This window comes from Drosophila pseudoobscura, chromosome X (genome assembly GCF_009870125.1).
Source record: "Drosophila pseudoobscura strain MV-25-SWS-2005 chromosome X, UCI_Dpse_MV25, whole genome shotgun sequence".
Classification (NCBI taxonomy): Eukaryota; Metazoa; Arthropoda; class Insecta; order Diptera; family Drosophilidae; genus Drosophila; species Drosophila pseudoobscura.
The window spans coordinates 47,816,065-47,836,952 of record NC_046683.1 but is presented as its reverse complement, the minus strand read 5'-3'; the positions used below and the strand labels follow the sequence as shown (position 1 = coordinate 47,836,952).

Sequence of the window (20,888 nt, the reverse complement as noted above, 5' to 3'; positions counted from 1 at the left end):
TCTTTCACCTGAACTGTATTTAAATACCCACTGGTCGACAATGGGCTAATCGATTTCTATCGTATTCCTTGATTTTGTTATTCGGTTGCATATTACTAGCTAAATATAACCCTCAGCACTGAATATATAATTTTAGCATACAGATCAATCCATTTTCTACAAGATTGGCTCATTTGAAGGACTCCCTTTTATTGGATTGTTTATAAAATAGGTTTTAAACAAAAGCAGTATTGAGTCGTTCACGAACCAGAAATGAACCAAATGAATAAATTCACCCACTTGCAGTGTGCCCAAAGCTTTTGGCGGCTCATCGATGCTGGCGGCAAAAAAGCTATAAAATTGGGCGCCAACTTTCGCACAGAAGGAAATTGATGGGTTTTATATGATCATGGAAGCGATTCTTTTGGGTGATTGTGGAGGGGGTGACAGCCCTGGCTCCGCGAGCATCAAACAAAAAAAAAACACATGCTTTACGTTCTTGGTTTTTAATTCCGTAGCTTAACGTACAGAGCTCTGCAACAAGGTAAAAGTCCTTTATACTCCTGTCCCCTATCCAGCATTTGCTCTTATTTTTTTAGTGGGTCTTGGCGGCCAGACGCTTGTCGCGCTCCTCCGAAATGCTCAGCTTGACACCCTTGCCCTTTGGCAGGGAGATGTAGGGCTTGCTGCCCTTGCCAATGATGAACACGTTGGTCAAACGGGTGGCAAACACATGACCCTGAGAGTCCTTGATGTGCACAATATCGAAGGATCCGGGATGACGCTCACGGTTGACAACGGTGCCGACACGTCCCAAATTCCTGCCTCCGGTGATCATGCACAGATTGCCTATGGATGGAATTGAAAATACCTCGATTAGTTTTCAACGAAATACGTAATGCGTGTGTTGAGTTGTAATTGCACGTAAAGTTACTGAAACGGCTGTGGAATGCTCAGATCAGAGACCGTCGTGACAAAAATTGCTTTTGGCTTAGTATTTGAACCACGCAACTTGGAATTTTAGCGCTTTGTGGTCTTCGAACCAGCCAGGGAGGATTTCTGCTCCATCAAAGGGTGCTTACCGGAATCGAACTTGATGTAGTCGGTGATCTTGCCGGTGGCAATGTCAACCTGCACGGTGTCGTTGGCATGGATGAGAGGATCGGGGTAGCGGATGGTGCGACCGTCGTGTGTGACCAGGAATGGAACACCCTTGGCTCCCAACTGGTTCTTCTTGACCTTGCACAGCTTGTACTGCAAAAGAACATTGAAAAGTACACTTAGTTACTTTCACACGTAGATGGATTTCAATTTGAATGTAATTGCACGTAAAAGTTACTGAAATGGCTGCGGAATGCACAGATCAGTGACCGTCGTAACAAAAATTGCTTTGGGCTTCATTTTGAACCAATGAACGTATTGCAAATGACATAGATCGGTCTTCGATAAAGCCAGACATCTTTTCACAAGTTTTTCAACACACCTTGGCCTCCTCAGCGGAGATGCGGTGAATGGTGAAACGTCCCTTCACGTCGTAGACCAGACGGAAGAACTCACCGGTCTTCTCGAGAGTGATGACATCTATAAAAGTGTAGAAGAATATTTTAGCATACAAATCAGTTTGTGGCAATCTCCGGGCAGAACTTACCCATGAAGCCAGCTGGGTAGGTGGGATCGGTGCGAACCTTTCCGTCAACCTTGACCAGACGCTGCATGACAATCTTGGTCACCTCAGCACCGTTCAGGGCGTACTTGAGACGATTTCTCAAGAAGATCAGGAGGGGCAGCGACTCGCGCAGCTTGTGTGGGCCGGTCGACGGACGTGGGGCGAAAGCTCCCCCAAGTTTGTCCAACATCCATGCCTTGGGTGCGGCTAAACGCTTCAAATGCTTCTTAGGGCCACGTGCCTGCAAAACAATTCCCATAAGTTAATACACTAACACTCAATTCCATGGGACTCTGCGATGGGCAGCACAAACAAAATTTCGCTCATTGCATTCGTTTAACTTGCAAATCAGCACCCGGCGATGCTTACCATCTTTACGTTTCAATATATTGTGCGGGCGGTAACTAAAAAAAAAAATGTAAAAAAAACTTTGAGCTATGTGTAAATAAATATACTTTGAATGTCGACTTGTAAGTTGAGCCGCTAGAAGCCGCTTTAATACAACCGATTCACTAGGCTTTTATTTCAGCATAACATCACTGTTAATTGGGATGGCCCATTGGCTGCCCATTTTTTTTGTCATTCCACAATAATAAACAGTGATGGCCGAATTATAAGCGAATTATTTTAACACGTACCGTCCGTCTTGCAATACAACAGGAAAAGGAAGAGTAGGCGACAGTGTGACCGCGAACTTCTCGATACAAAGTACGGTCTGACCCTCAAAAATATACTGAAATATACCGTAAATCTACCGATGAAAAATATACCATCGACGTAGAGAGGGAAAAAGAGAGCAAGTCCCAACAACAGAGAGCAAATATCCCATCAAACGGCTACCGATAATATCGACTGCTGCGCGACAACTAGAAATTGTTTGAAAGTGAATCGGTGACAAGGATATGAATGCTTATTTAATAGATTGACGAAAAGGAACAGTCAGCGATATGAAGTCTTTGGAGACTCGAAACTATGAATATGGATACATTTGTCATCATTTATCATCAGCGGAGTACTTTTAACAGTCCAGAAAAATCGAGGCTATTTTTTTGTTGTTTACATGTGTTGTATATCACAAAAACCAGCGACTTTTGCTTCTTCTTATCGGTGCACCGGGTAGCTTTAGAAAAATATCGGTATTCTTGTGGGCTAAGTATGTCGATAGTATTTTTGGATAGTGTAACCAGAGCAAAACTGCTGGAAAAACTAAAATATATATAAAATAATACTGATTCTTTTTATTTCGGTATTTTGTGTCGAACACAGGGCTGCTTCGTTCGAATGTTATTAAAATACTTCAGATGTTATTCGAAATTTTAGCAAAACTGGCACTAATTTTACAATTGTGTTTATTTCTCAATAGTTAATGCTCTCTCATACACACTCTTCTTGTTTTAGGCATTAATAATTACATTTTGTAAAACCTACTTATAAATTAAACTGGAGGCAACATTACAAATTGCCGAATAGATCTTTTCTTTCTTTTATAAAACCACTTGGGGGCTACATATCGTGTATGGGTTATTATTATTTTCTTATTTTTTTGTTTGTTTGTTGTTTTTTTTTGTTTGTACATAATACAAATTGTATTCATTTGCTTAATGTTTGCGTGGTTTTATAGTAGCTATCCTGTGTTTAGGCAATGAACTTAAAGGTATGAAATACATTTTCAGAAATACAATGTATACGATCAATGAATGTTGTTTAGTTGGTGTGTATGTAAATGTAGTTTTTAATAATTTTAATGGCTTCGTTCGTCTGTCTGTTCTTTGAGGGCTAAGGAGTTCTTCAACTGAGTGCGTGCATGTGTGTGAGTGGGCGATTTGGTGCAGTGCATCCAGGGGGTGTCTGTGTGTCTGGGCATGGGCAATGCAATTATTTTCGTATAGTCTGTGTGTGGTTCAGTCCAACTTCTTCATGGATTTTAATGCGCGCTCCCGCAATTGTTTCTCCAGATCTTCGTTAATGCCCCCCGGGCCGGTTCCGCCAGCGATCAGGAGCGGCAGCTTTCCGTTGCGCTTTGGCGCCAATCCCGACTGCTCCTCCTCGTCGGTGCTTGCTTGGGAGCTGGAGTCTGGGCGGGCCTTTCCGCTGCTGCTCTTCCTCTTATGCTTCTTGTGTTTTTTGCTTTTCTTGCTGTGTTTTTTGTGTTTCTTATGCTTTTTCTTCTTTGACGAGTCCTCAGAGTCGCTGTCGGATGTGTCCGCCGCCTTCTTGGACTTCTTGCGCTTCTTTTTGGGCACATTCTCCTCCTCGGAGTCGCTGACATCTCCGCCCTCATCTCGTCGTGGTTTCTTATGACTACGCTTGCGACTGCTTCCTGGTCTTGCCTCTACTTCAACGCCCGTAGACTCCTCTGCACTAGATGTAGGGCGCTTGAGTTTCTTCTCCGAGCGCCGTTTGTCCGGCTTCACGGCCGCCACTTTTTGTTGCTGTTGCTGCTGCAACTGCTGTTGCTGCTGCAGCTGCAGCTGCTTTTGTTGCTTCTTCTTTTTCAAATGATCTTCGATGCTCGAGTTGTCATCGTCGCTCTGGTCGCTGCTGCTGGAGCTCTCCGAGCTGCGTTGCGACTTAGACTTCGACTTTGACTTAGCCGACTCCACGGGAGCTGGCAGCTTCTTTTGCTGGGCCTTGCGGCGCGCCGGCTGATCGTCAGTGTCATCACTGTCGGCGCTGCTGTCGGAGCTGCTGGTTTGACTCTTGCGGGATTTCTTTGGAACAGCCTTGGATACGGAGACGGCGGCGGTAGCGGCTGATGCAGCGGCCGCCGAACGCTCGTGCGGTTTAAGGAACGGTGATGGAGTGCGGGACAGGCTGGCATAACTGCTGCGTCGTACTGCGGCTGTTGGCTGCTCAATAACCTTGAGCGTTTCTGTATTGGATTTACGCTGCTGGTGCTGCTGCTGCTGCTCCTCGCGACAGAGATCGATAGTATTGACGGCCGGGCCGCTGAACTCCACCGAAGAACGCTCTGTGGAGAGGCCATCTTTATGTACTATTCCCTTCCCAAAGGGAGCAAACTTTAACGGGGACTTACCAGCAACAGGACTGTCTCGCTTGCGGCTGGGTCGCGGACTGGAGCGGCTGCGGCTTCTCACATGACTGCGACTTCTCTCGTGGCTGCGGCTATGACTGCGGCCCCGCCTCTCAGCGGGACTGGCACTGCGATGTCGTTGCTGGCGTCCGACCGGCTCAGCTGAGCTCTCCGACGTGGATCGTCGATTCCTGGCCGGCGGCGGATTGTCCCAGCGATTGACATGGCCACCAGGCGAGCCGCGACGTTCCCGAGAATTGGGGCGGCGATCGCGTGAGGAGCGACGCTGCGGTGAGGAAAAGCGACGCCCTGGCCCGGAATGGGGAGAAAATTTCCGGAAGGGCTGTCCTCCCTGTGAGTCCGATGGGCGATGATCACGCGTATAGCGATTCTGGTGCGGGGATTGGCGACGATCAAAACGCCCCATTCCACCGCCACCTCGTCCCCCACCGCCGCCGCCAGGACTGTATCTCGCCTGCCAGTGGATTCGACCGCCGCCACGCATGTTTGGTGAACCACCGCGATGCTGCCACATCTGGCGATGACCACCACCGGCGCCGCCGCCGCCACCGCGTCCACCGCCACGACCTCCGCCACCCCGATAGTGCATCATGGGCGACCGACGGCGGTTATTAAATCTGCTTGTATTGAACGAATAAGAAATGGAAACCATTTTCAATGAAATTTCAAGCGAGCGACTAGATGAATGAAAACTGAATCTCAGACTGATTTGACACTTACCGCCTGGGCGACCGAGAGTATCGCATGGGAGAACGGGAAAGTCGACGGGAACGTGAGCGACGTCTCGAGTTGGAACGCTGGAAACGCCCTCCGCCGCCGCCAACGCCTCCACCATTGTCCTGACGCATGGGACTGCGGTTACCGCCGCGCGGCGAGAAGCGCCTTCCGCGACGGCCGCCGCCTCCTCCTCCACCAAACTGACGTCCGCGATCATTACCCCGCTCCATGGAGCTGGCCGAGTCTCCGCGATTATTGCGATATTGACGTTTGTTTTGGACACTGTTCTTGTTGCGACGATGCTCGAACTGATCCTGATTGCGCTCGGGGGACAGAGAAATGCTGCTGGAGCGGCCCCGACGTCGGCTGCGTGGCGAGGAGCTGCGAGAGCGTGAGCGCTTGCCGCTGGACCTAGAGCGACTACGGGGGGAACGTGACCTGGAGCGTGAGCGCGACGACTTTTTTCCCTTGGGCTGTACGGGGGACTTGTCCCCTGAGTGACGTCCATTGAGAGCCTTAGCTGGGGGTGGGTCCGAGGAGGATGCCTTCTTGCCAGGGGCCGGCGAGCCAGAGCGCGTCTTCTGGCGAGAGCGGGACCGTGGGCGGCGGCTGGGACGCCGCTCCCTGGAGGCAGGACGGGTGGCCGAGGGTGAGCCGCCGCGTTTGCGAATTCGAGCCGCTGCATTGGCGGCCGCCTCACGGGCGGCACTTGGTACCGAGCCATTGTTGGCTGGCTTGGCCGATCGCGAGCGCGAACGGGAGCGGGACTTGGATTTGCCGCCATTTGGAGATCGATCACGTTGACGGTCACGCCGGGAATTCCCTCGCGAGGAGCGAGAACGTGAGCGGGATCTGTCGCGCTGGCGTTGCTGTAGCTCCTCCTCGCGCTTGAGTATCTCGTCCTTCTTTTGCTGTATGAACTCAGCCGGGATGCCGGAGTCACTGTCCTGGGCCGAGAGCAGCAGAGCCCAGAGCTCGCCCATAAACTGGCGGGCATTTTTGCCATTGAGGAACCCGGTCATATTTATTTGCATTTTCTTGGGACATGGATACTTCTCCTCCTCCAGCTGGTTATATACAAACTCCACCACAACATCGTCTTCGATGTTGAGTATGTCGGTGATTTTCTTGCTGATCCACGGCCGTAGCACGTCCAGCTTCACCTTGGACATGTCCACGCGCTTGCTCAGACAGTCGCCGAACTTCATTTGTTTCATTAGTTTCTTTTCCTTGTCGCTGAACCGAGTGTCCTGCTGCTGGTTGGTGCCCTAAATGAGGTAAAGAAAGGGCGTTCGAAAAATATGTCTCTTATCGATTGCGTTCAGAGCATCGCATCACACCGAAGACTACACACAATATAGTCTTTGGCATCACACACACACACAAACATCTTACACCATCACACTTACCGTGAACATCATCGCTAGACTGTGATTTTGCTGTCTGTTTTCGGGGTTTTCTTTAAACTGCCGCCAATTTGTGGCCCTTCTACTGCATGCACATTTGTTTTGGCAGGCCCACGAGAAAAATTCAATAAAAATATGTAACCCGGCACCACGCAAGACAGTTGTCTATACACACACACACATGCAGCGTCTTTTCGGTGTGTGCGCCCAAGTGTGTGAGTAAGTTTAAGGATGGCCGGGGGATGCGTTGCGCTTAATTGCTTTATGCTTTCGATGGAAAACCAAAGCTGCGAAAAACTTGTGCTCTTCGTTCTCCGCAAATAACACCACTCACAATTACATACAATCCGTTTTTAATTGTATTCGGCTTGTATTTTTTCTTCGCGAAAAAAAAAATATATGCGTGAAAACGGTCTGCACCAGTGGTGGCAGAGGCAGAACAAACCACGGATGCTATATACATATCAATTAATCGCGAATGGCACTATCGATGTTTGTGTGCGATAAACGGCAGCTTGGACTCAAGAGTGGTCAGCGATCGTAACATTGTGATTGTTGTTGCCAAACCACATTTGAGGAAGCAAGAGGCAAAGAAGGCATTCCGACGGTCAGGCGCGCCATTTGTTTACCAAACTTTAGCCCCGAAGCGAGTCTTGAATGTAGCAACTTTATTTGCGGGTCTAATTTATACGTTGCTATTGTCGTTTACTCAAACGCAACAGCGCAAAAGAGCACAGAGTCATTGAGATAGCTAGCATAGTCCTATTTTATCTGTTTTTCGTATACATTTTATTTGATGATCGGGAGTGCCTAAGTTTATTATCCATTTTCACAACCTGCCCATGTTGCTACAAAAATGGAAAGAATATTTTTTTAAATTTAACGGCTGGATAACCGACGATATCAAATGAAACAGGGTTGCATTTGGTATGGCGTCATCGAAAATTCAAATTTAAAAATCATGTAACTAGTCTTGTTTAAAGAGTTTTTGAAAATAATGCAATCAAATCTTATTGAAAATAGTTTTATTTATCGTATACAATTATTTGTTCATTAAAAATGCTGCCTCAACAATCTATCGTGGGCGGCAAACAGAGAATATAGTTAATATTACCCACAAAAATATCCATATTAACATTTCGAAAGGAATGCTTTTATTTAGGGGCTCTAATAATTATAACTATAAACGCATGAATGCATTAATTTAATTTTGTTTAAATTTAAACTTAAGATTAGCATTTGATTATTTTTCGAGCAAAATTGCATTTCAATTTTATACAGCTGAGAGTGTTGAGAAGAAATAGGAGATTAGAAAAAAAAAATTAAATAACATTGCAAAATTGATTTCGCTACAAAAAATAATTCCTCGTTTAAGTACATATTAATTTAGCCAGGCAGCCAGCCGCTGCTCAGCTTCGACCCTCGACCAAAACTCGCTCAGTTCTTTTGGTTGCTGTTTGTGTTCCTAGTGGGTGGGCGTAGTACTGGGTGGTAGTACGCACCAACGCCTACGGTATCATGTTGGGCTCCTGGGCGGCGCCCGTCGAGTACTTCGGCTTGCAGACGCATCCGCTCTCCACGAGCACATAGTCCTGGCCGGTTAGCGTCACGGGACCCAGGGGGATGACCAGGAACAGGTAGGGCACATAGGTTTGCGTACACTCGCCGCGAACCACATCACATTCAGAGGACCTGTTGCGGGCGAAAGCCAGGGCTAGATATCGGTGATCCTGATCGGCCGGATGGAGCTACTTACTCGCACACTTCGAAGACGACTTGCTGCAGGAGATCGGGGAACTTCTGAACTATGGTGACCGGCTGGCCAGAGGTCAAACTAACGCCATACATGGGTGCCGTGGTGTTGTAGCGCGTCTTGCACAGACGCGCCGGTGTATCGCTCTTGCACTGATGCGCCGGCGAGGCATTCTTCAGGGAACGACCTGCGTAAAAGGAAAGACAAACCGACAAGCAGACGGACAGACAGTCAGACAATCACTGGGTCAATCAATCAATTGTGCGGTCAATCAATTGCGGCCGCACCGTACCGTCATTAGCCTGACCGACTTACCATAACGATTGCTTCCGATAGCCTCATTGTTTACCTCATCGTAGGCCCTCAAAAGTGCACTCGTGGTCACAGCGGGATCCAGAGTGGTCGGCAATTTGCTCTGGCGTCCACGTCGCGAATTTCCGTTCCAGTTGGAGAATGTGCGCGCAACGGCCGCACTGCAAATGCAAATGCAAATGGTAATGGTAATGGGGAATAGTCGAGGCAGAAGAGGCAAGAGGCGTTAGAAAAGAAAGTTTTCCGAATGCTATGATCGGCCACTCTGAGCACCGTTAAGTGACGTGACTCACTCACCTGGGATATGGCGCATTGTTGGGGCCCAAACAGTCTGGCGAATCCGTCAGCGCATCACCGGATAGGTATTTCAGTCCACGCCCTCCGGCGCATCTGCTGGAAGGCGCATCGTCGCTGCTGCTGTAGCTGGGCCATAACGCCGCATTGGCGCATGTGAGTGCAATACTGATGACGCAGAGCGCCGTTAGGTGCTGCAAATACATACGATATCAATAGGTTAGACCCCTGTGATAACGGGCAAGCCATGGCATGCCAATGCAAGCGCTGTGTCATGCAGAAGCACAGCCCGACCAGGTTGTGGCGTCTCCAGTGTTTGTTGTACAACTTTGCTTGAGGTGTTGTAACATGTTTTATGTTTTGTCGTTGAACCCACGACCCTGACCATGGCTAGCTTCTGACTCTGGGGGGAACTTTTTCAGAGTTCTAGGAACTGGACGTAGAAACGTACGCCACTCCACTCCAGACCGAAAGCCAGTTATAGGAGTTTCTTGACTGCTATGACGGGGAATTGTCGGTGCCCTGAGCTGATGAAAAGTTTCTATTTTCACATACTTGACCCGCTTAGACTCGAAATCCATAAACAAATTAATTAAGCTCATAAATAACCATCTCGTGAAGCCACAACCACAGCCACAGCCATCGCCCCCGTCCGTACGTGAAAGTAAAAACAAAGAAGAAATTCAAATCGGACAGCTGCCACGATAGAGGGAGAGGAAGAGGGGGAAGGAAGGGCAAGAAGAAATGTTAATACATTTTTCAACCGCACCGCATGTAAAGCTGACTTCTAATATGGTCTGAACTTTTTTTTATTGCCTCTTCTTGCAGTATAGTATTTTTGTTTTTTATTTTATTTGCGCGCGCGCGCTGTGTTTTCTTTCACTTTCTCTGTGCAGATTTTTTGTTGCTGATCAAGTGGCAGGCAGTCAGGCAGCAGCCGAAAACCAGTTTCGATTGAATTAAAATTGCAGCACAAAAATTTTGCCATTTTACTCTCTGAGAAAATCGCTGCACGTACGACATGATGCGCAGAAATAATCGGACAGGTCGGATAACGTGCCATCCCATTCCATCCCATCCCATCCCATCCCATCGGGCCTTTGTCCGATTGTCGATGGAAAAAATACCGTAAATACTCGTAGCTTTTTTAATTGATATAAACATTTAATATTATTTTCCTTTCAGTTATTGTATTGTTTGTGGCCTGGCCTGGTCTGGTCTGGTGGGATGGATGGTTTGTTCGCACATTTTCGTAAGAGACAAGATGCCCAACAAACCAAACTTTCTTTTCAGTTTAAGAAATTTGACAAAAAAACGAAATGTTTGTGGCCTAATGGTCATTGCGTGTTGGTTCGCTGCTGGGAAATGAAAAATGAAAGCGAAATTCTATTATTTAATTCTTTTCACATTCATTACAAGAAATTAATGAACTTGCTTCGTGCCGCCAAAAGGAGAGAGCGGGCGGTCGGGCGGTCGGTCGGTGGGAAGGCAGTTAGGGAGATCGTGTGACAGGGAGAGAGAGAGAGAGACACACGGTACACTCTCACCGCCTGTAGCCCGAGCGTCGTGTCGTGTCGTGTCCGTCTCTCTGTCTCTCTGTCCCTCTGTCTGCATTTGGCCTTTTGTCAAATTCTGTGTGCTGTAGTTGACTCGTTGGCTCATTAAACGAGCTTTTCTTGCCCATTGTCATTTGGTCCGTCCGTCCGTCGGACTTTCCGTTTTGATGGGATGGCCCTCCACCAACAATTTCGTTTAATAAATGCCCGTGGTGCTCTGGTCTGGTCCGGTCCCCTCTTGATTCGACATTAAGGCAAGACCAAGCCATTGCCATTGCCATTGCCATTTGAACCTGTCACAAGACATTCGTCTGAGTACGTACGGAGTATTTTTACTTGGTAATTGCCATCTTGATTGGGTCTCGACGAGACCCTCTCCTCCTAATGAGGCAACTTTCTTAAGTAGCCGCCTGCCTGTCTTCGGGGTTCGTTTGGTTCGTTGAAGTGATTGCGGCGTGACTGTACCAAAAACAAAATATCACAAATAAATGCAAATAATATTTGAGCTGCTTTGAAAAATCAGCAAATCACTCATTAATCAAAAACCCATTGACCATTGACCATTGACGATACGGCGACAGTTTGAGTGTGTGCCGTGCCCCGTCATTAGTTGGGCTTACATAACACACTCATTCATACCGTTCAACGAAGAGGCAGGGGGGGAGCCAGGCGGCAAGCGGCCGGAGACTTGCACTAAGTGTGGCCGCTAGAAAGAATCAGAACCCAGCCATGCCATATGCCATATGCCATGGCAAAAAGAGACAAAGCGACGACGAGCAAAACTGTCAAGAGCAGCGCGCCGCTGTTCGTGTATCAGGTGCCGTTATAACGAGGTTAACGACCCACATCTCCATCTCTCTCTCTTAGGCGTCTCAAGTCTCGCTCTTCGTCGGCTCTGGCTCTGGCTCTGCCTCTGTCTCTCTCTCTCCCTCTAACACACGCACACAGCCAAGCCGTGGCCGGGAGCATGTTTCGGATCGCATAAACAAACATTGGGACTTTGGTAATAAATGAAATTAAACGCTACAATATTATTGGACCACTACACCAAGTGAAAATTGGTTTTGGGTTTTGTTTGGGAAAGCACCGACGGATTATTGACAGCTTACAAATAGCCACCAGAAAGACTCTGCGACTCTGAGACCGTTGCACGCAATGAGTCTTGGAACTGGTTTTATTGATAAGCGTAGCCTACAGCCCCAGGTCTCGGGTCTCGGGTCTCTCGATCTGCCTGCCACCTCCTCTCGCTAGATCCGAGCCGCCCTCCCCGCCCCTGCTGCTGGTCGCTGATCTGATCGTCGCTTGTCTGGCGAGTTCCACATTCTCTCAATGGATGTCAGTGATAATGTATTGTGATTGAAACGAATTGAGAGAGAATTGTTGGCTTTGCTTGACTGACACAATTTCCCAAAGGCCTTTTGTTTGATTGTGGACCAGTTGGTCAGGAAAAGTTGATGAAAAGCTTGGCCAATCCAATCGGGCATACATATGTATCCACTAAAAGCAGGACCACACCACACCACACCCCAGGCATCGGCATCGGCATCGGCATCGGTATCGGCTTCCCTGCGGAACATGTTATAGATCGATTGTGATCTCTGTGCTAATGTCGGTTCTCAGCACCGTTCTTTGAGCATTAGACCCGTTCGTTATTGCTTTTTTCCGTTCCGCGACAAACAACAAAGCTCGGGCCGTGATAACCCCGAAGCGACAAAACTTTCAATGGGTTTTTTTTTCTTCTTCTGGTCTTCTTGTCCGCTATGCAGATCACGTTTTCCCAGACCACAGACCACAACAAAAACAACAGAAAACAGCACTGGAGGGGCCTGGGGCCAGCGCTAGAAAGAGACAAGAGGCAAGTGCATGGACTCCGACTCCGACTCCGCTCCGACTCCACTCGATGCCTCTGGCTTCGTTTCATTCCCTCCCCCAATGCGATGACAGCGGCGCTTTCATTTTTGGGCTGCTTGCCACTTCGCATGCGCGACGCGACGCGACGTGAGGCGACGCGGCCATTGTCCAGAGAGCGTGGGATGTGGAGGAGGAATGGCGCGTGGAAATGGGGCTAAAAATTTCGCTGACCAAAACTAGAACCGAACCGAAGCATCTCATAATGGCAATCAGACCCAGACCCAGACCCAGGCCGAGGCCGAGGCCTCTCCTCCCCCCCCTTTAGCCCAACACTTTTACTCATTACGCCCTCAATTGGATTCATATATTTTTGTTTGGAGTTTCACTGGATAATTTGCATCATTATTATCTCGAGGCGACTCGGGAAGTACTGTTAGTTCTTGGCGCTACATTAAGCAGGCAATTAACACAAATTTATGACAATTTTTGGTCCCTTAGTGTTTTTTGAGAGGGGGGGGGGCAATATTTGACCCAGAAGAAATCTTTTGTTTTTACAGTTTATAAAGCCGTTTTGCAAATAGTTATATACGCATACCCGTGGCCGTACCCGTCGTACTGCTGCCTATGATGGCTCTTTAAGGTTGGGTTCTTCTGCCAAGCACTGGCATGCCACTGCCTCAACCAAGAGGTGACACGCATGAATGAGAATCTTTCTACCTGTGCGAGTGAGCACCGGGACCGACCGGCTCTCAGCAACAGAAACGAAGACAACAGCAACAACCCATAAAAAATCAAAGTATGAATATATTTAGCCTACTTTTTATAAAGTATTTTTTTTGTTTTTTGTTATTTTACTTTTGCCCGCGGCAGCAGCAACGCTCAACGGTTAGGGCTCGCTCTGGGAATTCGTTTTGAATCATCGTGTGGTGGCAGGGGCTACCGGACAAGATGATTAAATTTCCGACTGACTCGTGCTTGAACCGAGGCAAGCAGACAGCCAATACGAGAGTGTCTTGGCCAGACGGACAGAAAGACAGAAAGACACTCATTAATCGGGGGCACACACCACATCAAATCGGCTCAAAGAAATCAACATAACTCGATCCGATATCCCCAACGAAATAAGATTATGCGGTGGCGGAGGAGGAGCCGTGTTTTTGCTTTCTACGTTTGCTTCCTTGATTAGCATTTTTGTGGGTCAAGTTCACAGAGAAACAAGACAAGCGATTTGGAAATTCTTTCGGGCTCGATGGGGCAGCAATTCCTGTTGCAGCAAATGCGGTTCCATTTCTCGCGATGGATCGGGTATCCACTCCCAACATTCCGCTGGCTTTCCAGCCAGAGTATGCCATATATCAACAGGGCTCTCCAGCCCACACGGTTTTCCGGCCAATTTCAGAGCCAGGCTGAAACGTGAGGTGACTGACAAGACGAGAATGCTCAGACATCTACTCGTATGCGAGCGGCCGACAAGAAGCCTAGTAAAAGTTATTTGGCCAAAGCAAATTCATTAAAGATTCGTTAAGGCCGAAAGCAGCAGAAGACCGACACCGAAACCGACTGCAAAAAGAAAGTCAAAGAAAGGTGCTAATTCCATCGAGTGATTGGGCGAGTCTTGGCCGAGGAAATAGGTCGAAATGGGCGAATCAAGCCGAACCCGAAACGGAACCCGAACCGAACCTGAAGCGAGTCAGAGACTGAATTCCTAAGGAGAACCCAGCCTCAGCCTCAGCCTCAGCCTCGGCCTCGGCCCAACCCAGCTGAAGTCCCATCCCATGCCGTGCCATTCCAGGCACTTAGTGGACCACCGAAGGTGTTGCCTGGCTGTGGGTTGGGCCGCCGCCACCGCCGCGACGACTGCACTCAGTTCGAGAGTACATATATAGAAACCCATATGGTATGGGATGGGATGGGTTGGGTTGGGATGGTGCACACCACACAGCTATATAAGTTTTAATGCCATACTGGTTTCCAAAAGGAACCACCGACCAGCACTGACGGCAGCGGCAACGGCAACGGCGACGACTCCAGAGAACAATGCCAAGTTCAAGCAAAATACAAAAAACAAAAAAAAAAAAAAAAACGTGTAAGAGAGAAGTGTAAGAGATCTTGCAGCTGCTTCTTCTGCTTCTCCTGGTCTGGTGGTGGGCTGCAGCTTCAGCCCCAGCCCCAGTCGCAGTCCCAGCCCCAGCCGCAGACTCAGCCTCGTCTTTGGTATTTTCTTTTATTTTTTAGTGCTTATTGGGGTCACTTACTTTGACAGAACTTCTACTAAAGCACCGGTATTCCATTTTGTAGCTGTGTGTGAGTTGTAGGTTTTGTTGGGTGTTGTGTTGGGTTATTGGCTGTACTTTTGGGCACTTGTGACTCGGTCTCTTTGCGACTTTATTGGATTGGCTTTGCACACAACACTTCACGAACTATACAGAAACGTATCGTTCTGCCAGCAAGAAACGGAAACCAAAAAAAATACAGACTCTGGGTGTAAGCCTTGCTGTTGCTACTGCTACTGCTACTGCTACCGCCTGGGGTATATTGGTGGTAACACGCGTCTCTGACAACCGGCCAACACGAGCGCTCAACTTGAACTGACGGACCAGGTAACGTTTACCATTCCTTAAGGTGTCGTCTTGGCGACGGCAACGGCAGCAGCAACGGCAGCAGCGACTGCGCCGGCGCAGCAGGCCTGGCCTCTGCCGCTAGCTGGTGGCATCGCATCGCATTGGCATTGGCTTGTCGTAACCTGTTGCCGTCGTACCACCACCAAGTGCTGCTGCTGCTGCTGCCGCTGCTGCCTCTATTCGTGGCAGGGGCGATGGCGGGAGCGGCGGCAGTGGGGGCGGAACTGGAGCTGGGCCACGCAGAGCGCAGTCGCAGTGGCAGCAGCACATGCAAACTATGAATACGCAACAGCAGCAGAGGCAGAGGCACACAAACAATACAATGGAGAGCACAACCGACAGGATTATACTTAGAATTACAGTCATTATGCCAGATTTTGGACTTGGTTCTGACAATTGCTGAAAAGCGATCACAGCAACGGAGCGGAGCCCCTCAACGGTATAAGGGGATACTCGAGGAAGTCGTCGACACAAAAAAAGTATGGGGTATGGTCGTATCGAGATTGGACATTATCCTATACGGAATGATGGATGATTCTGGGATGATCGACTGCCCAGGCCGGGCGAATCGAGTCAGAAGGAGTTCCAGGAGCTCTCGCGGACTAAACAAGGCGAATTATCAATTTGATTTGACTTTATAATTGATGCGTTCTCCATTACTTAGTTTATTGAGCTCTTTTCCTTTTCAGACATCTTTTAATACGACTTCTGACCGTCACAGCTAAAACAGCAGCAATAGCCGACGCAGAAGAAAAAGATTAACAAAAGAAACAACAGTGCGATGAAGGCTCCTATTGTTTCCAGAGGTCCCACCTTATCAAAGAGTTCATCTTTTAGCATATGTCTCCGTAAATCCATATTTGTGCTGTATTTATTTTGTATATTTTGACAAATGAAATTTAGTTGAAAAGCTGCTGAGACAAGCCCCCATGCGATTCTTTTGAATTGCGGTTATTTCGAGGCCCAAATTTAAATTTAGACGGTTATTAATCGATTATCGATCTAGAATTGCGTATCGGTGTTTTATTGAATTTTCTGCTCGCATTGAGAGACCCCTTGTACTCTATTGGAGATTATGAATGCGGTTTTCACCTTCATGGAAACCGAAAGCAGCGCGAAATGGCTTAGCTGCCTACACGGGTCTATTGGTAATTGATTGCCGATTAATAATATTACATAATATTCCCACATTCTCCAAATTTCTATCTGTTTCTCTGGCGAACTGTGTGATTTAAATGCAGCTTTTCATTATTTTCTTTTGGGAAAGTTATCAAGTCAAGCTATATTAGTTTCAATTTGTGATGGTTATTATCGAAAAAATGAAGAAAAAGCCAAAATGAATGTGCACAGAGCCCACAGAAACTTTCATAGTTGTTGTAACTTTTCTCTTCGGCCGGCCAAATGCGAGACATTTGAAGTCAATTGCCGTCGCGTCGAGGCGTGCAGAAAAAGTACTGTGCGGTATAAATAAAATAAAATTAATAGCAACAATTGAAACAAGCGTTGCGACGGACCAGCCAGGGCAACAATAAAACTTCGGACATTGTCCGAACTGGACTCTGACTTAGACAGGGGGGGATCTGGGGGCATCTGGGGGGCATCTGGGGGCCTCTGGCTCTGGCACGCATGCGCAAAGTGTCACCGCCAAGTGTCAACGACAGTCGGCTGTCAGTCTACATGAAATTTTTCAGCGAAAGTGACTGAACAAGTTCCAATTGTGCATCGGCGCCGCTCTGAATGCTTTTATTCGAGCCTGACAATTAACTGGCGTAATAGTTGCCAAAAGAAATGAAAACCTGGGCCTACCCACTGAAAAAAAAACTACAAATGTGGGTGCGGGGGGTGAAAGTAGGATTTTGGGAAAATAGTAGGCATCTAGATACGTTTGAATGTGCCGTCTGAAATCATAGATCTCAAATCGTCAGTATTAAAATGTTTTTAAATTCACGTAGAGCTGAAGTTTTGTTGCGGTTCTAAATATTTGGTTTGGTTAGGTAACATACATGTTCAAAGTGTCCGTCATCGCGCCAATTCATGTAGATAGGCGTCTATCGATAAACACAGTACAGAGCGACCGTGTGAGTGCACAACCAATCATCTGTTAACCAACACCGGCTGCAACAGAGCGCGAGTACTAGATAGCAACAACAACATCGCCGTGCGTGTTCTTGTGTGTGTGTGCGTGTGAGATTGGAAGACAATGGCTGCAGCTGCGGACGGTGTTGTTCCTACCCTTGCAAGTAAATATAATCCCGCAGATTCCATACAAAACTAGTCCCCAAACACTGCCCCCAATGCCAGACAATGTGGGGCACCAGCTGCATTGCCAGCCCCGCCACCTGGCAGGACTGTGCAAACTCAAGAGTCATTCTCTGTCGTCGGGGGTGGGGAGGAGGGAGCGCTACCTCGTGTATTTCTCTGGTAACTAATCTATCGTGCCTTCGTTTGCAGTTCGCTCTAGCGTGGCGGTTGAACTGTGGTCATCGGCCGGACCTAAGTTGCCATATGAACACAAGTCAAACTTGCCGCGAGAGGAGACGAAATGTTCTCGTTCGATCTGCTTCAGTCCAGATGGCCGATATTTTGCATATTCCAACGGCCGGGACGTTAAGGTGCTCGAGGCGTGCAAGGATGGTGCCGGAGAGTGGCCGGTGCAGTGCTCGTTGCCGCGCCCCAAGGCGTTCTACCTCAAGTTCTCGCCACGTGGCAATTATTTGTGCACCTGGGAGCACTATGCCATCACCAAGGACCGCCCAGAGGGGTCGCCCAATCTCCTCGTGTACGATATCACCACGGGCACCGAAGTGTTTGCCATTGTCCAGAAGAACCAAACGAATTGGGAGCCATCTTGGTCGTCGGACGAGACCATCTTCGCTCTCGTCGTGGGCGGCGAGGCTCTGTTCTACGATCTGCCCGAAGGATCGGCTAAAGGATTCGAAAATACCCAAAGAAAAATAGGCGGCAGTCGTGGGGGAATGTTATCTCTTGGTCCCGGCCACTGTCCGCCGTATTTGGCCTTCTACAATCCCGGCGCCAAGGGTGCTCCGTCCATGTGCAAGCTGTACAAGTATCCCGCCCTGGGCCAGAACCAAACGGTCGCCTGCAAGAGTTTCTTCCAAGCGGACCGCGTGGAAATGTTGTGGAACAAGAGAGGCACTGGCCTGCTGTTGCTAACCAGCACCGAGGTGGACAAGAGCGGCGCTTCCTACTACGGCAATCAGGCTGTCCACTTCATGGCCACCAAGGGTGACACTTGCTCCGTGCCGCTGTCGAAGGAGGGACCAGTCCACTGTGTCAAGTGGAGTCCCAAAGCCACCGAATTCGTGGTTGTATATGGCTTCATGCCCTCCAAGGCAGCTCTCTACAATCTCAAGTGCGACGTGATCTATGACTTTGGAGAGGGTCCACGTAACTGTGCCTATTTCAATCCTTTTGGAAACATCATTGTGCTCGCCGGTTTTGGCAATCTGCCCGGAGCCGTCGAGGTATGGGATGTGCCCAAACGGGAGAAGCTGGCCAGCTTGAAGCTGGCGGACACCACTGTCTTCGAGTGGCATCCCAATGGCGAATGGTTTGTCACAGCCACCACCGCTCCCAGGCTCCGCATTAGTAACGGGTGAGTTGCTTCCCATGAAATATGCTTGCAATTCCGATGCAAATTTTAATTATTATTTTACTTGCAGTTTCAAGGTGTACCACTACTCCGGAGCCCTGCTGCACGAGACCATGTGGCCGCAAAGCCAGGAGTTGCTCGGCATCGAGTGGCAGCAGTATGCAGATAAGACCTTCAGTGAGCCAAAAATCACCAAGGCCAAGCATGAGGGGATTAAATCCAGTCAGCCAGAAGCGAGCAAAAAGGCCTACACACCGCCCCATTTGCGTTTGTTGAAGGAGGGAAAGAATCCAGAGAAGTACTTGCCACAGCCAACCGTACCCGGACTGGCACCAGCATCAGCAGGTAATGGAATGCGCAAGATTTGGAACAGACAATATGATATGGACAATCCGATCGTGCGACGGAGCGAACAGGGTCAATGCCAAGTCTCGAGTGGCCGTGAGGGTCGTGATGCATCGACACCGACATCGGTAGCTGCCGCTACCGTGCCAAATCGGTCCAACAGACGCTATCGACCCTATCAGTATAAACGATACTAGAATTAACGATTCATCCTCCTCCTTCACCCCTTAAACATTTCGTAATACATGCAAATTAGGATTAGGGACTTATATTATGGCAGTAAGTAGGGCGGGCAATGTATTTGCTAATTGCTGTTTGCATTTCTTTTGTTGCCTGCAGGTGGTGCTAACAACAAAAAGAACAACAAAAACAAGCCAAAGGGCCCACGGAGGGAAGTAAATGTAAAAGCTGTGAATGGTGGCGATGTGGATACCGCAGCAGCCTCTGCTGCGGTTCCAACGACACAGACGGTGACTGTGACGGGGGAGGAACAGCAGGCATCCCAGACGCCACATCACACACACAGAACACGACCTCAGGCGCCCAGATATCAACAGGAGAATGCTGCCGACCAACAGCGCCATCTTCATCAGCATCAACCACATCCCCAGGCCAATGGCCAGAATTCGAACGAGAAGGAACGCAAAATTCGCACCGTTGCCAAGAAGCTTTCAGACATTAAGAAACTAAAGTCGCGCCAGGACCAGGGCGAAAGTCTCGAGCTGAATCAATTGAATAAAATTAAAATGGAAGCAACTTACTTGGACGAACTTAAGATGCTCAAGCTGTCCGACTAAAGGGAGTCGCCGAGCGAGAGAGGCAAGAGGAATAGGACAATACCATTGATTTGTGTGATACACCCACCAGATAACACCACAAGTTGCCTTCTCTCCTCCTCCCTTCTCATACACTGTTTGTTGTTCTTCCTTTTCCTGTTGTTTAACGCTCATTTTGCGAAAAATATGTGTCGCAAAAAGTTTCTAGTTAAAAACATTTTTCTACTTTTGTGATTTCTGAACACTTTTGGCAAACAAACAGTTACTCGAAACAACAGAAATTTATGTACCAAATTGTGCTATCAAGCGAATAAAGAAGTTTCCACAAAGATACAATGCTACAGCTCCCAATTTGATTTCTTCTTGATAAACTCCTCCTTTCCGTCTTCCTTGACGGCCACATAGTAGCCCAAACTCTGGTACTTGTACCGCATGTAGGCAATATATCCAAAGACTCCAGTTATAGCTGTCAAGCCCAGGCCCATGACGACCATGTTCTGCAAAGAAAACAAAACCTATTAAAGAAAGCTCTGAATGTTGACTGGTGCATCCTGAACACCCACCGGCTTTGTGTACAGTTCAAAGTTGATCAAACGGAAGACGCCCGTGCTCCGCATGGAGCGGATGCCATCGCCAGGCTTCTGTTCCTTTCCGTCACTCATTTTTTTAAAATGCTTTTATTGAACTTCGAATGCAATTAGTCAAATTTTTACCGTATTTGTTGCACAATTCGTTTTAAAAGCAAAAGCGTGAATAAATGTAAATTTATCGATGGTCGCTCTATCGATGATTTCAACGATACATCAATACATCGGCACCACCGAAATACATTTTCTTTTTTTAATAAAACGTACTAATCAATACAAATGTAAATAAAATAAAAAAAATGAAATATTTCCTAATACATAATACATTGGGTAGACTAAAGTGTGACAGTGTTGCAG

The 20,888-nt window shown here is 48.1% G+C and overlaps 5 protein-coding genes, 1 long non-coding RNA gene and 2 other non-coding genes across 9 annotated transcripts; 1 reads left to right on the top strand and 7 right to left on the bottom strand.

Moving 5' to 3' along the window:
• Window positions 1–469: 469 nt before the first annotated feature.
• Window positions 470–2,398, bottom strand: RpS4 (ribosomal protein S4). The gene is made up of 6 exons (XM_001353549.3): window positions 2,284–2,398; window positions 2,015–2,049; window positions 1,628–1,886; window positions 1,463–1,560; window positions 1,062–1,233; window positions 470–828 (listed from the first exon to the last, which is right to left on the bottom strand). Exons 2-6 carry the CDS (start codon window positions 2,015–2,017, stop codon window positions 575–577), a joined length of 786 nt encoding a protein of 261 aa, XP_001353585.1. The 5' UTR covers window positions 2,018–2,049; window positions 2,284–2,398; the 3' UTR covers window positions 470–574.
• On the bottom strand, window positions 890–1,032 carry LOC6900569 (small nucleolar RNA psi28S-3327). The gene has a single exon (XR_053225.2). It is a non-coding gene; the product is annotated as a small nucleolar RNA psi28S-3327 (small nucleolar RNA).
• On the bottom strand, window positions 1,294–1,437 carry LOC6900568 (small nucleolar RNA psi28S-3327). The gene has a single exon (XR_053224.2). It is a non-coding gene; the product is annotated as a small nucleolar RNA psi28S-3327 (small nucleolar RNA).
• A 579-nt stretch (window positions 2,399–2,977) lies between the features above and the next one.
• Srrm1 (Serine-arginine repetitive matrix 1) lies at window positions 2,978–7,290 on the bottom strand. The gene is made up of 4 exons (XM_002134909.3): window positions 6,827–7,290; window positions 5,421–6,685; window positions 4,683–5,317; window positions 2,978–4,616 (listed from the first exon to the last, which is right to left on the bottom strand). The coding sequence occupies exons 1-4, from the start codon at window positions 6,836–6,838 to the stop codon at window positions 3,547–3,549; spliced, it is 2,982 nt and encodes a 993-aa protein (XP_002134945.2). The 5' UTR covers window positions 6,839–7,290; the 3' UTR covers window positions 2,978–3,546.
• Window positions 7,291–7,954: 664 nt separating this feature from the next.
• LOC6900566 (uncharacterized) lies at window positions 7,955–15,209 on the bottom strand. The gene is made up of 5 exons (XM_002134908.3): window positions 14,845–15,209; window positions 9,186–9,376; window positions 8,892–9,049; window positions 8,580–8,763; window positions 7,955–8,515 (listed from the first exon to the last, which is right to left on the bottom strand). The coding sequence occupies exons 1-5, from the start codon at window positions 14,878–14,880 to the stop codon at window positions 8,332–8,334; spliced, it is 753 nt and encodes a 250-aa protein (XP_002134944.1). The 5' UTR covers window positions 14,881–15,209; the 3' UTR covers window positions 7,955–8,331.
• Window positions 15,210–15,832: 623 nt separating this feature from the next.
• On the bottom strand, window positions 15,833–17,049 carry LOC117184803 (uncharacterized). Its single transcript, XR_004470278.1, has 2 exons — window positions 16,024–17,049; window positions 15,833–15,931 (listed from the first exon to the last, which is right to left on the bottom strand). It is a non-coding gene; the product is annotated as an uncharacterized lncRNA (long non-coding RNA).
• Window positions 17,050–17,180: 131 nt separating this feature from the next.
• eIF2A (eukaryotic translation initiation factor 2A) lies at window positions 17,181–20,277 on the top strand. 2 transcript variants are annotated; one of them, XR_001453155.2, is made up of 4 exons: window positions 17,181–17,450; window positions 17,662–18,826; window positions 18,894–19,447; window positions 19,508–19,600. XR_001453155.2 is itself a non-coding variant. In XM_001353548.4 (4 exons), the coding sequence occupies exons 1-4, from the start codon at window positions 17,411–17,413 to the stop codon at window positions 19,963–19,965; spliced, it is 1,938 nt and encodes a 645-aa protein (XP_001353584.3). In that variant the 5' UTR covers window positions 17,182–17,410; the 3' UTR covers window positions 19,966–20,277. The 2 variants fall into 2 exon arrangements, 1 of the variants encoding a protein (XP_001353584.3); XM_001353548.4 differs by having other exon boundaries at window positions 17,182–17,450; window positions 18,894–19,168; window positions 19,508–20,277.
• LOC4812835 (small integral membrane protein 8) lies at window positions 20,207–20,738 on the bottom strand. Its single transcript, XM_001353547.4, has 2 exons — window positions 20,508–20,738; window positions 20,207–20,441 (listed from the first exon to the last, which is right to left on the bottom strand). Exons 1-2 carry the CDS (start codon window positions 20,604–20,606, stop codon window positions 20,283–20,285), a joined length of 258 nt encoding a protein of 85 aa, XP_001353583.2. The 5' UTR covers window positions 20,607–20,738; the 3' UTR covers window positions 20,207–20,282.
• Between the last annotated feature and the right edge of the window lie 150 nt (window positions 20,739–20,888).